A 14,677-nucleotide genomic window follows, 5' to 3' on the forward strand; every position below is an offset into this window, starting at 1 on the left:
TCATAAGACCTCAAGAGAATTCATATCCCTTCTTAAGGTCCTTATAATATTAACTAAAATTCCATCAGTGTGATATTTTTTTACCATGATTTTTTTTAAATACACTTTAATACAAAGGCACTTACCTTTGAGTTACAGTGTTGCTTTCACATTTTATTCTAATTACATAAACCCACAACAATCTATACAAAGATTCCAGTGCAACTCGAGACATTTTAGGATCTTTATTCTGTTTAAAAACAAAAGAGAATAAAAATAAATTTATTAAGCTACTTGTAATCATTTAAGATCAAAGACGGTCTATCAACTAACTGCCCTCACCCCGTTCCTTTCTGTCTTCAATCTAAAGCAGGTTTAAATATGTAAATACCTGTTCGGTATACAGGAAGTACAGAAGGTTGAAAGGTAACCATAAGTTAGGAAATTCTGAGCCATTCCTTATACTCTCGAACAAAATAGTGAAATATTAGTATTACAGTAATATTTTAAAGAACTCCTAAATTATATATGCATCAACTTACTTGAGAGTAAATGTTCACACAGTACTGACATCATGATGGAAGGATTACTTATCTTTGGAGTAATTCACTGCAGCCCATGTATAGTTAAAATTTAGAACATCAAAAGTTATTACAGATATTTGCATTTATGAATTAATGAAAAATATTACTGAGTGATTATCCTTTTAAGAGGGAATATCGAATAGAAGGTGAAGAGCATGGACTCTGAAATCAGGAATGACTGGCTAAACCCCATCTTTGGGCACTGTTATATCACTTGGTGCCACAAGTGGTTTGTCATCTCTAAAACAGAGATAAAAAGGTATCTACCTCACAGTCTAAGGACGTTATTATGTGAAAAGCACTTGGAACACTACCTGGCACATGTTAAATGCTCAATGAATGTTAGCTCTTATATCGTTAATTTTATTTAGAATGAGAAATTATTTAAATTAGCATTTAGAATGAGAAAATTATTCCATTTCAATCATAATTTGATCTGTAAACTTTTTTTTCATACTACCTATTATTAAAAACTAAAGTTCTCAAATGATCAGAGATCATTTACATGATCATCAGTCATGTAATGAGATTTAATTGTGAATTTTGAAAATGTAGCTAATGATCACCTTCATTAGGAACATTTTTTAAAGGGGGGGCAGCAGAGGGAGAGGAGAGAGAAATCCTAAACAGAGAATCCTCCATGGCCAGGGCAGAGCCAGACATAGGGCTTGATATCATGACTCCTACATCATGACCCAAGCCAAAATCAAGAGTTGAATGATTAACTGACTATACCACCCACGCAACCCTAAGAGTATTTATGCATGCTCATTGGTTGAGGATGCACTGATTGTTATAAATTAGCATTCATTTAATTTGGTCTGAGGGACTTGTTATTGTTAAACAATAAGCAACCAACAAAAGGTAGTTTAAAAATACTAAGTAATTTAGCCAGTCTATTTTATGTTTTCTTAAGATACATAAAAATGGAAAACTACATGTTTAAAAGCAATGCAAAACGGTAACAATTGAGGATTTTTTTAAAAAGCCACTAGAAAATATAATTTTGCACATCTATGAAGAATTGATATAACTGAGAATGAAATATTGAGTGCCTGGGAAGCTCAGTTGGTTAAGCAACTGATTCTTGATTTTAGCTCAGATCATGACCTCAGGGTCCTGAGATCAAGCGCCAAGTAGGGCTGGGTACTGGGCGTAGAGCCTGCTAGGATTCTCTCTCTCTGCCCCCACTCTTAAAAAAAGAAAGAAAGAAAGAAAAGAATGGAGTATCCATTATTCTATTCTACTGGGTCAGTGTCTCAACATTAATTCCTCCTTCCGGGCAGCCTGGGTGGCTCAGCAGTTTGGCGCCGCCTTCAGCCCAGGGCGTGACCCTGGAGACCCAGGATTGAGTCCCACGTCCAGCTCCCTGCGAGGAGCCTGCTTCTCCTTTCTGCCTGTGTCTCTGCCTCTTTCTCTCTGTGTACACATACTCATGAGTAAATAAATAAAATCTTTAAAAAAAATTCCTCCTTCCATTGCCAAATCCATAATGATACCAAATTTCAGATACACTCCCCAGTACTTACTAATCTGTAACTAATGTAACTAAAGTAACATATAATGTATTATGTAATACATGCATGTTACTAATAACAACCAAGCTTTTTGTAGTACTTTTCTGTCACGTAATTTTTTTGTTATTTAAATACAAGATATCAAAATATGTACATTTCAAATAGTATTTTCACAGTATTAAATTATGTTTTCAAAATACGACTAATACAAATTAATATATGTTATATGTTAAAAAATATTTAAGTCCAACTCCACATAAAAATGTTCTTATATAAACGGCTAATAAAGTATTTGGGTTATTTTATGTTAAAAGTTGAGGTATCTGGAATGAAAAACTTGATTTTCAATTTTTCTAAAATGGACTACTATTTTTACAAAGCAGACTTACTCTATATTGAACAAACCCAAAATCAGATGAAAAATGACAAATCAATCAATGATCACTTATTCAATCCCTAAAATGCTGCTATACATGTCTGAATAAAAATACCAAAAAAAAAAAAAATACCCTAAATTGATCTGAGCCTTAAACAAAGATATATATATAATTCCCTAGTCATAATTTTGGTATAATATGAATAATCAGATTGTTACATAAATTAAAATCCAATAAAGTTTTGATATGTCCAATATGTCTGGCAGCAACCATGTTACTGTTTCTTTCCCTTTTCCCTACTGTGAACCAAAACCAAAATATTTTGTTTAAAACCCAAACCAACGGGATGAAAGTTTTAAAAAGTCATGCATCATAAATCATACTCAAAATCTAAGCTAGTATACCTCCTTGCTTTCACTGGAAAATGTCTTTTAAAGTTGCATTTGTAACAATGTAATTAATGTAAAGTTGATTAGACAATAAATTAAATAGACTATTTTAAAATTGAGGATTTGGGTTAAGAATCAACATTCATTATTACTTCCAGCCCATAAATTCATCTTCTTGGGGCCATAATATTAACCCTGTAGAGTGTCCCTTTTGTGTGCTAGTCTTTTACAGGAGGAAAAGCAGGTTGGAATAAATACATTAGACATGCAATGCAACAATGGGTAAAGGAAAAAAAAAAGCCACACTTAAAGGAGATAAAGCAGTATTTTACTTTGTAACATCAACACAACTCACCTGGAGTGTTTCTATTTGTTTTCTGATACTGTTGTTAGATGGCATCTAAATAAAGCAATGTGAGACAGCAAACATAAACATGAGATGCAGCACATGCATGTTAGATGAAAATAAGCACAAAACAAGACAGCTCTTCACCAAGGTCTCTATTTAGAAGAAATTTGAAATTTCCAAGACAGTGGCCAGAAACACTAAAGAAAAAAAAAATCCTATAATTCGGACATCATAGGATACATCTACAATACTCAAACTAAGAGAAAATAGTCAAAATTTTAACTACCTATTATATTCCTCTCAAAGCACTGCATTAAAGTTTGAGCAAGTTTAAATTTTTAAAAGAAAATCATTATGCACTGTAGAAAAAAAAAGTCTTCAAATTATCACTACAGGAGATCTATTCTTATTATTCCCTCCACCCCTTTTTAATTATTCTTTAGAATAATAATTTTTCAATAATTTTTCACGCAATGACTTTAGCTGATATAAAGATAGGGAAATAGGAAACTATCAACTTCTGTTTAGGACAAAAATAACAAATTTAACATTTTCTGTGAATACAAGTGTATGCTTTCTCATGCTGTTTATGGGCCTACAGGACTAAAGCCCACTTCTCATGGTCACCAACTTCAAAAACTGGTATGGTAATTAAAAAAAAAAATCGGACAATTTTAAAGTGTTTTGAAAATGTGTCTTATTTATTCTTATTTTTAGGACTCTAGAGAATGATGCCTTTTTTAATATCACAGAATTATAGCCAAATATTTTCTGAGGATATTCAGTACAGCAAAATTCCTTACAGTCCATTAAAAGGTAACAACAGGTAGACCTCGAAGGCCAAAGTTACGAACTGACTGCATCTAGATGCAGATCCCATCTCTATCACTTTTTGGCTCCCTGAACATGGGTTACTTATTTATCTTCTTTCAGCCTCAGTTACAGTTAAGAATTAAATGAGATACTAGAGCATCTAATATATGGTAATTATTTTACCTATATATAAAACAAATAAATTACATCTGTTACAACAGGTAACTAGTATAGTTTTTTTTCCTGAATACTCAATGTCTTACCTCAACTGCAGTGTAGCCACAGTATCTAAAACTTAATAAACAGGAGTCAATTCATAAAATTTCTGCTGAATAGAGCCTTAATGTAAGTTAAGGGTTAATGGCCAAGACAACTATATTCCAAATATTCATGCTAAGGTGGCTCTTATCTCCTTTAGCCTGGCAGACTGACATTGCCATTAATGAAAATGGACAATATGCCAGAAATATTTAACAGGAGGTAAGGGTTCAAAGAAAATAGCATTTTAAATGAAAGCCTTAAGACAAAAAATAAAAGTTAAGGTACTGCGAAAGAATTGCAAATATGTTAGGTGAAAACGTATATATATAAAAAAATTCCAACAAGCAACAGAAAAGTATGAATTGTCATGAAACAAAGCAACCTTTCAGAAAACACTTAAGTGCATGTCTTAAAATATTTTATTAAAAGTATGGAAAATCATACCATCCAGAAAATGATCAATTCCCTTTCAGTACCTATATCTGTATGAATTTTTCAAAATGAGGACAGAAAACAGTTTAATGTGATTAATTAAAACATTCTGGTTGCATGACATAAAAAATTTAATGAACTTGATTTGGTCCTGGGAATTTTCATAAATAAAGCAAAGAGAGTATATCAATTCTTGTCCAAGTGTGAATAATATCAATGTGTATCTAGGAGAAAAATAACCAAAAAATGTTTCTTGAAGACTCTTATTTTCTGTATACTTCTTTAACTAATCAAGGCACTTCTGAAAATGATACATAAAGTCATGGAAAAAATACATAGGATAATGCTGTTCAGTGGACCATTTTCAAAGTGGGAAAGAAGAGCTGGTCCTATTTCTCAAATACCACAATGACCTATAGGGCCTGGGAAAAGTCATTTAATCTATCTGTGCCTTGACAGTGACAAGGAAAGCTTCCAAGTATAAGATTTTTCAACGTTATCCCTAACTTGGAAGAATAACAGGAAATGAAATGTCATGTCTGTTATGTTTCTAGAACTTGGAAACAAATATTCAAATATATTCAACTATGCATCAAAATAGTATTCAAATCAAGCATTTACACGACATGCAGGTGACGAATAGTCCCACATTCATGAATGGAGCCCCTATCCACAGAAGAAAAGAATATCCTGGGAAGATAAAGACCCTACCATCGCACAGGTTGGTTTACAACATTAAGAGAGACTAGACATGGATGTGCCAAATAGTGTTAGTAACAACTATCCCTTGATTCAAGGCAGAATCATTTCAGGAACTTTTGTATCCATGTGGATCCAACACCAGGCTTTTAGATTTGGCTGGGCATACTTACATTAAATGTGCTTTTAGGGACATTTTATTATCAAGGTTTTTTCATTTTCAGGCTTGGGCCAACATTACTTAATTTTCTCAAAATGAAACACAAAATAAGTATCTGAAGGGTTCTGTAAGACTGTAAGATTAACACTCCGCAATTCTAAAGGAATTTATTTATTAACAAATATTGCTAGATCTAAGATAATGTAAACAACAGTTGTTTAAAATATACAATTTTGCGTTAAGACAAACTAAATTTTCAATCAAAAGTTTATTCGTGTCAAGACATGATTCCCCTCAGAAAGAATAATGTATAAGAAAAGCAATATGGTCAAGTATCACTATTCAAAGATACCAATAATAATGAAAGTTTTATTACATATTGTTTAATACATATGCATAAATGGATATGCTATGGTTAAAATATTTACAGGTCAGAAATGTGATTACATCTTACCTTTAAATGTGACAAACAGTTCTGTAGGAAAATATGCCAGTTATTTAAAAAAAATTGTTTCTGACTGACACATAAAAGGCAGGTAATTAGTGGATATAGAGCCTATAGGAGACAGGGAAAAGGGGAATTAACATTTTTTCATGAAAAAGCACTTGATTTGTAAATTACATTTATTCTCATAAACAAAGAGAAGTAAATTTTTGAGGCAGTGTTCCCATTTGTCATGAGAAATACGATCTCAGAGTAACAAAAAAATGATAAAGGGCAAATTTTCTGCAAGAATAATTGCTGAATCTATCTCATCATGTGCTTTTATTCTTCCTCAGACCCATGGCTCCTACGCCAAGCACAATGGTTAGGAACGCAGGCCCTGGGATCAAGGACAGATTGGCATTAACATTTCAGCTATTTTTCTATGTATTTCCTACAGGGTTGTAAGGATTAAAGCAAAACAAAGAATGCAAAGCACTTAGGTTCAACGCCTGGCACAATCACTGTTTAGTCACTATTAGAACTCTACCTTAAGTGGTCAAGTATTTGTGTAATTCTCCACACTCTCTTCAAGCTGCATAAAAATTTACAGAAACTCCTTCAAAGTTGTATGAAGTGGGTGGTTAAGTGGAAAAAATAAAAGCCTTAAATCTCTGAGTAGAAATGATGTAATTAGATGGGACAATGGTTCCTAAATAATCTAATACTTCTGGGTACAATTTATTGTAATGTAAAATAATTTATGGTTTCCTATGAGCATCCTCAACATTTCACATGGTATAATACATAATGTAAAGCATCTGTCAAACAGGTGAACACTTAGGATGAAGTCTGAATAACCTATCAAATGTAGAGCTAGTCAAATTAGGAATAGGAAGTTTTAAAAAAAGAGCAGGAAAAAGATATAAAACTTGCCCTTATGTTGCATTTTGGATATTTTATAACTTCAGTTTTGATAATTCTTTTAAATCTCTCCTGAATTCATAAATCAATTACTATAACTCCTAATTAAATATGTAAAGGTTGGAAGTGTTTTTCAATACCAATGAATGCTTCTTTCTGGAGCTCAGTTCAAAAGTAGTCTGATAAAGCATCTCCACAAAATTTTTCAAACAGGGAACATTCACTTCATTTTTAACAGCCTAGGTCAAAAGATAATACAAAAAGAAAGAGAATGGTTACACACACTAGATGAGACTATACAAGAATTACAAGAAGTTTCTGTAAGGTTTGAAATCAGTTAATAATTCACAACCATTTAACTCAGCGAAATGCTATAAACTGCCAAATAACCAGATGCTAAGTTAATACGATAAACTCAGTCCCTGCCCTGAGAACACAGGTAAAGGAAGAGGCAATAAGCATGTGCTACAACAAACAGATGCTGTAAAGAGGAAATTCTCTGTGCTCTGGGCACACACAAGGGGCCCCTATAGAAAAAACCCTACAAGGAAGTAACACCTAAGCTGAATCCAGCCCCTCTTCCCTGAAACTCTGCAATAGTTCCCCATGTAACCTCTGGCTTTGTCCTTCACTGGATCCAGCCACATCAGCTAGCGTCCTTGCAGGTCCTAGGACATTTTCGTACATGGTCTTGCTTCAGGGCATGTGCTGCACTGGTTTCTTCTGCCCCAGAAACCCTTCCCCAAGATTCAGCACACGCCTTACTCCCTCGTTCCTTCAGTTTTTGTTCAGTGGAGACCTCAGCTGATCACTTTATCTAAAATTCCCACTTCCTCATCCCTTCAGCAATTCTTATCCCCCATCCTACTTGACATCTCTCCATAGTACTTATCACCATCTACATACTATGTGTTTTACATCCTAGATTACGGTCTCTTTTCTGCACTAAAAGTAGCTCCGTAAGAGCAGGGAGTCTTTCCTAGATTGATCATTCTTGCACTCCCTTTGCATAGAAGAGGGTCTGATACAAAGAAAGTACTCCATACGCGTCATGAACAAATAAGTAGAGTCCAACCAGGCAAAGGGGGGAAGGAGGCCATTAAAGAGGCAAGAATGTTCCAGACAGAAGGGGCTCTATGTGCAGAGTAGATGCTACAGATTCAAACGTCACCTCTCCCACAACCCAAATTCAGATGTTGAAGTCCTAGCTCCATGTACCTCATAACATGACCTTATTTGATGTAATCTGGTCACTGCAGATGTAATTAGTTAAGTCAGGAGAAGTCATATTGGGGTAGGAGGGCTCTACTCCAACGTGGCGGATATGCTTAAAAATTTTTTTTGGACAAAGACGTACATAGAAGAACACCATGTAAAAATGAAGGCAGAGCTCAGGTGATGGTTCTATACGCCAAGTAATGTCAAAGATGTCAAGAAAGGAGGTGAGAGGCACGGAACAGGTTCTTCCTCCCAGCTCTCTGAAGGAATCCACCTGCCACCACCCTGGTCTCAGACATCTAGCCACCATAACTGTGTGGCAATAATTTTTGTTGTTTCAGCCATCTAGTTTGGGATACTTTGTTAGGGCTGCCTTTGCAAACACACTGCAAAAGCAAACATGACATAAAAGAAAAATAAGGCAACAAAGCATTAATAGACCACAGTCAAGGGTCTTTCTTCCTGAAATCTGCTCCTTTTAATTATTTTAAAAATACAACCTAATCCCAGTTAGGTACCTGGCAGGAACTGATTTTCAGACTAGGGGGAAGAACAAATGACAGTCTGGGATGGATTAAGCAATAATTCTTTTTTTTTTTTTAAGATTTATTTTTATTTATTTATGATAAACATAGAGAGAGAGAGAGAGAGAGAGAGAGACAGGCAGAGGGAGAAGCAGGCTCCATGCTGGGAGCCCGACGTGGGACTCGATCCCGGGACTCCAGGATCGCGCCCTGGGCCAAAGGCAGGCGCGAAACCGCTGAGCCACCCGGGGATCCCCGGATAAGCAATAATTCTAACCACTTCTAGAAAAATAAGTTGGAAGTACATGTACTAATGATAATAGCCTAAAACTGATGGTTTTATAAATGATTTTATAAATTATACCATCTTGGCTAGGAAAGGAAGCTAATAACTTTCCATTTATCCAGGCTTTATTTTAGTTGAAAATTTTAAAGGAGAAGAAATTTATTTCCATGGTGAGAATCAAATTGTAGTTTAGATTTTCATTGTATAGTACTGAACTAAATGCCTGGTGATCTATGTAATCATATGAATGGTTTGTGGTGTTCAGGTCCTGACTAGAGCGTGTGTAGGAAAGATGGACAGGGAAGTGAAGAAGTTCAAACATTAATGACAGTGATTGGCAGGATTTTTTTACACCTGTCTTGAATATTTACTTATTGAATATTACTTATTTGAAATTTTTAAAATAATGGCTATGAACAAAAGTCATGAATTACAGATTTGCAGGCAGATAGATTCCCACTTCAGTTTTTAGCCATGTGAATAGTCTGTTTTCTTTTTGATAAAATAAACCTATCATTTATAAAACCATTATGGAACATAACAGAATCAGATACATAGACCCCCACACATACAGCCAACTGATTTTTTAAGCAAAAAGCTAAGCTACTTGGAAAGAATTATCTTGTCATAAAATGGATAAATGGTGCTAGAACAATTGGATGTCAATATGTAAAAACAAAACAAAAAATTAAACAAAACAAAATCAACTCATACTTCAACCATATACAAAATTAACTCAAAATGGACCTCGGACCTAAAATTAAACCCTAAAACTGCAATATGGGAGAAAACCTTTGTGGTCCTGGGTTAGGCAAGGCTTAATATAAGAAAAGCACAATTTATGAAAGAACAAATTGATAAATCAGACTTCATCAAAATTAAAAAGTTTTTAAAGACAGTTAAGAGAATGAAAAGGCAAATCATCGACTAAGAGATAATATTCACAGAGCATATATCTGATAAAATATCTGCAACCAAAACATATTTTTAAAATACATTAGGGCACCTGGCAGCACAGTTGGTTAAGTTGACAACTCTTGGTTTTGGGTGAGGTCATGATCTCATGGGTTGTGGGATGGAGCCCCAGTTTGGGCTCTGTGCTCAGCACAGAATCTGCTTAAGACTCTCTCTCTCTCTCTCTCTCTCTCTCATCTCTCTGCCCTTCTCTACCCCACCTCCCTTTCTTTCTCTCTCTCTCTCTCTCAAATAAATAAGATCTTTAAAATATATATATATATAAATATATCTCAAAAAAATATATACCTTTAAAACTCAATCAGAACACAACCTCCCTCCTCCCCACCCCCCCAATAAAGAACACAACCCCATATAAAAAATGAGAGAAAAAGATTTCAAAAGACATACTGCCAAAGAAAATATATGGACAGCAAATAAAAGACATGAAAAGATGCTCAAAATCATTAGTCATTATGGGAATGCAAATTAAAAAACCACAGTCAGACACCACACCACAGTTAGTACAATGGCTAAGACAACTGGCTAAAGCAGGAGGTGGTGAGGTTGTGGACAAACCAGAACTCTCATATATAGCTCCTTGGAATGCAAGATGGTACAACAACTTTGGAACATAGTTTGACAATTTCTTTAATAAACACATACCTACCATTCAGTCCACCAATTCCAGTGCTACACATTTGCCCAAAGGAAATAAAAGCATATGCCCCATACACAGAGTTGCTCATAAATCTTCAGAGCAGCTTTATTTCTAACAGCCAAAAACTGGAAACAACCCAATGTCCAAAAACAGGTGAACATGTAGGGTATCTATATAATGAAATATTACTGAAAAAAGGAAAAACCCACTGATATATTCCACAACATACTTGGAACTCAAGATAATTAAGTAGAGTAAAAGAAGACAAAAGATGGTTTTGTACTGTAAAATTCCATTGATATAAAATTCTAGGAAAACCAAAACTAAGGTAGGGTGACAGAAGATTGACAGTTGCACTATCCAAAGATGGGGTGAATGGAAGGGGGGGGCGGATTAAAAAAATAAAAGGAAACTTTTAGGGTGTGACAGATATATACATCATACATCATCTTTTTTTTTTTTTTTTTTTAAAGAGAGGGAGTGGGGAGAGGGGAAGAGAAAATGTTAAACAGGCTCCATGCCCAGCGCAGAGCCAAGCATAGGGCTCAATCTCACAACCCTGAGATTAAATCTTGCCTTACCTGAGTCAAAATCAAGAGTCAGATGCTTAACCAACTAACCCAGTCAGGTGCTCCAGATATGCACATCATCTTGACTGTGGTGATGGTTTCCCTGATGCATACATATGTCAACACTGTATACTTGATGCATAGTCACTACATGTCAATTTTACCTCAACTTTAAAAAAATGAAATAATGATATATATGAAAAGAATATTTATGCAGCAGAGTGTAGCATACTGAAAGTTGAGTAGCAGATCACATATACAGAATGACTGAGTTGGATTTAAGACAAAAAAAAAGTGGGGAAAAAACCTGGCATCTAAGTATTATAAGATCTCTTAATCCTATTTATAGCAGGCTGTTACTAGTAACTGCAAAATTATTTTCAGATAACACACTGCTTTTATACCAGGAGAGGCTTTTATAAATTGGCTTCCCTAGAAGTTAGTGCAATCGTATTTATAGTAACCCTATTTTTAAATAATTTAGAATAGATGTTTGGACAAATATGATGATGAACATCAACAGCAACTACAGAAATGAACATTTAAAATCGAAACAGTTCTGTAAATTCCAAGGTACTTGTTACAGTACTTTTCATCAGAGGCTATTAAAATGGCTACCACATTGCAGGAAGCTAAAGTCCTGAGTAAACGTGGCATGTTGCCCTGAGCTACTTCGGGAAGCCATTACCTAGAGGCATAACCTAGACTCAAGGTTGCAAATTCTCTGCCCTCCTAACAGACTCCGGATTTTAAGGGCCTGGGCCTACTCTTTTAATGACAAAACTAATCAATGCTCTACTGGCATTTGGCTAATAACCATTTTCCCTGAATCCATGTTACATTCAAAGTTTTCCACTTAGGAGTCTATGAAATTACCAGAAAGTAAGAATATTTCACGTGGCAACTTCTTCAGCAAAAAAGTACTTTTAACACATTAATACAAAAATTAAAATATACTTACAGCAGCGACAGGGATAAGGATCTCCACAAATAAACCAGCAAGTGCATGTTTTATGTCTTTATCTTTTACTTCCAAGAAATACTGAGCACATTCCTTGAAGGAGAAAGAGGTATACATTAGGTTAACAAGAGAGGAAGATTTAAAGAAATTTGAAGATCATGATGATTTTGTAAATACTGTCCTTTTACCAAAAAGCTAAGGTAAAAACATGCTCAAATTAAAAAAGAAAGTTAATTCACGCTTGTTATGACTTAACTAACACTCAGAGAAAGGAATTGATAATGATGTCATTAATTTATACACATTTTGTTTCTTTTAAAAAGTCACGAAGAGCAAGAATAACTACTGTTAGGCTAATTCTAAACCCTGCGATAGAGAAGATAGATCACCTGCATGAACTGAAACGATGCTTCAAAATCTTCTACAGGATACATTTTTACTCGAAAAAATTTCATTCCCATTATTAAGCTGATGATGCTTTGTACGACATGTGGACTTTGCTCCTTTTGCCGTAGTTCTTTCAACTCTGTCACAAACTTCTTCCTCACAGCCTGAAACCTTTAATATATGTGAGTACATAATATATGAATTCAAAACACTAATTTCGAAAAATAAAAATAAAAAATAAACACTAATTTCCCGTATGATATTCAAGGTGGAAATCTAAAGATATTTTACCTAAACATCATCTCTTTTATCTGGCCTCATTAAAATTGCCAGAAAAGCAGAGAGAAAAACAAAGTTATTTGTTATCCTAAATCTGCTGTTCATTTATTTTAAAATGGGAAGCTCCATAAGGAGAGAAAATAAGATTTCTTTATTCCTATAATAGCATCAATGCAGCTCCATTATCATTTAATAAAGATCATAATACAACCAAATAAACCACCTATAAAACATCCCCCTGTAAATCAGATAGTGTCTCTAATTTTTAAGGCTGCTTTTTATATAATCCGTAATTTGAGTTATATGGAGAACACATTAGGGACTACAAATTTGTTAAAAGACATGAACCAATCAATTTTAGACTACTGTCACTTCAAATTAATTTCTCCTTACACTGGAGAAAAACCTGAAGGAAAGGAATTTGAGGACATGGTTTCATATAATGTGAATAAGCTAAAGAACTGAAATGCTTTCAAATGTAAGCACCATCCTGGATTCAAATGACCACAACTGATAAGGTGACTAGGTTTTTTTCTCTGCTTATGTTGCAAACCTAACAGGTTAATAACCAATAATACTTAATTTCCTCTGTCTATATAATATGAAATAGCTAAAGTATTTTACTATTAATGTTACTTGGCAAAACCAGTTCCTAAAAGTTAAAATGACAAATGAAGCATATTTTCCAATTATCACTGACTATAGAAGGGAAAAAAAAATAGTACATATTCATGAAATACGGATACATGACAGGAAATACTACTTATCCACTTCTATTTGAGTCTTGGAGAGTATAATACCATTTTTCATGAATGTATTCTTTTGCATTTGATAAAGAAAATATATTAGATTAAAAAATCTTCCCATTGCAATAATACTAGACTCCAAGGGTTTTTCTCCTTTATTAAATTCCTCATAATAATTATTAGTCACTATAATCATAGGAACTAAACATTCACAAGAATTGTACTTTGCTTCTTAGAATGATGGTTCGAGACAATTCAATGAGTTTAGCTCCTAATGAACAACACCCTTATGAAGTAATCTATTATCTCCTTTTTCTTTTTTGGGATCTCTTCTACCTACCCAAAACTCTGTTTGGTGCTAAAACAAATAAGATAATTAGGAGGAAGACACTGAGTTGCTACCCCAGAAATGAAAGTACTCAACTAGAAAGTATTAAAAGTCATTATTAGCTCTGTAGAGTTCTAAAGAAAGAAAAAAATGACTTAAAATAAAAAGGCACTTCTTATAGAAGAGTTAAAAATAAGCATAAGGTAATGTCTTTGGCTATTCCTGGTCATTTCCAACTTCCTCAATTCAGATATTTATGGAAAACCCCAAATAAATGAAAAGTTGTGAAATTAATGTATGGATGTAACTTTAAAATCCCCTAAGGAATAAAGCAGCTAAGTAATAAAAGGTGGAGTAGACTTCAAAATAACTATGAAAAAGAAATAGATCTAAAATGGTGTCTACGATATTAGCAATGAAGCATTCTAAAATACAAACTGAGGTCAGTGATTTATAACACTTACTTTGATTGGGCAAGAACCCCTATCACCTCCGCATATAAATCTGCAATAATATGCACATTCCCAGTGTTGGTTCCTGAATATCTAAAACAACAAGAGAACAAATGTATTATCAATTTTTTTTCTATAAACTCTCCCTAATAAATCTGAAAATTTCTTATTAGGATGTTACACAGCTTTTTTTTTTCCTCTGATGATTCATTGATAGGACAATAAAATCCATATGAATTTTCTTCTATCTCTGGATTTTACTTTGTCATGAGATTTAACCTTCTAATTCTTATAAATCCAATCAATAGTTTTAAGAATTATTTCAATAAAATCTTTCCTATGGGGGCACCTGGCCACCTCAGTCAGTACAGCATGGGGCTCTTGATCTCAGGGTCATGACTTCA

The 14,677-nt window shown here is 34.1% G+C and overlaps 1 protein-coding gene across 7 annotated transcripts in view; it reads right to left on the reverse strand.

The window, feature by feature from the left end:
- FRYL (FRY like transcription coactivator) overlaps nt 1–14,677 on the reverse strand; it is a 256,547-nt gene that overhangs the window by 102,093 nt on the left and 139,777 nt on the right. For 5 of the 7 annotated variants that reach the window (XM_038556047.1, XM_038556048.1, XM_038556044.1 and 2 more), the window contains 7 exons: nt 14,286–14,366; nt 12,471–12,639; nt 12,082–12,174; nt 7,049–7,147; nt 6,015–6,116; nt 3,202–3,246; nt 126–229 (listed from right to left, as the gene is read on the reverse strand). In XM_038556047.1, the coding sequence (XP_038411975.1) occupies nt 126–229; nt 3,202–3,246; nt 6,015–6,116; nt 7,049–7,147; nt 12,082–12,174; nt 12,471–12,639; nt 14,286–14,366 (693 nt within the window). The remainder of the gene's footprint in view (nt 1–125; nt 230–3,201; nt 3,247–6,014; nt 6,117–7,048; nt 7,148–12,081; nt 12,175–12,470; nt 12,640–14,285; nt 14,367–14,677) is intronic. The other 2 variants (XM_038556046.1, XM_038556045.1) reach the window with 1 other exon arrangement.

The sequence above is a fragment of the Canis lupus genome, chromosome 13 (assembly GCF_011100685.1).
Source record: "Canis lupus familiaris isolate Mischka breed German Shepherd chromosome 13, alternate assembly UU_Cfam_GSD_1.0, whole genome shotgun sequence".
In the NCBI taxonomy this organism is placed as follows: Eukaryota; Metazoa; Chordata; class Mammalia; order Carnivora; family Canidae; genus Canis; species Canis lupus.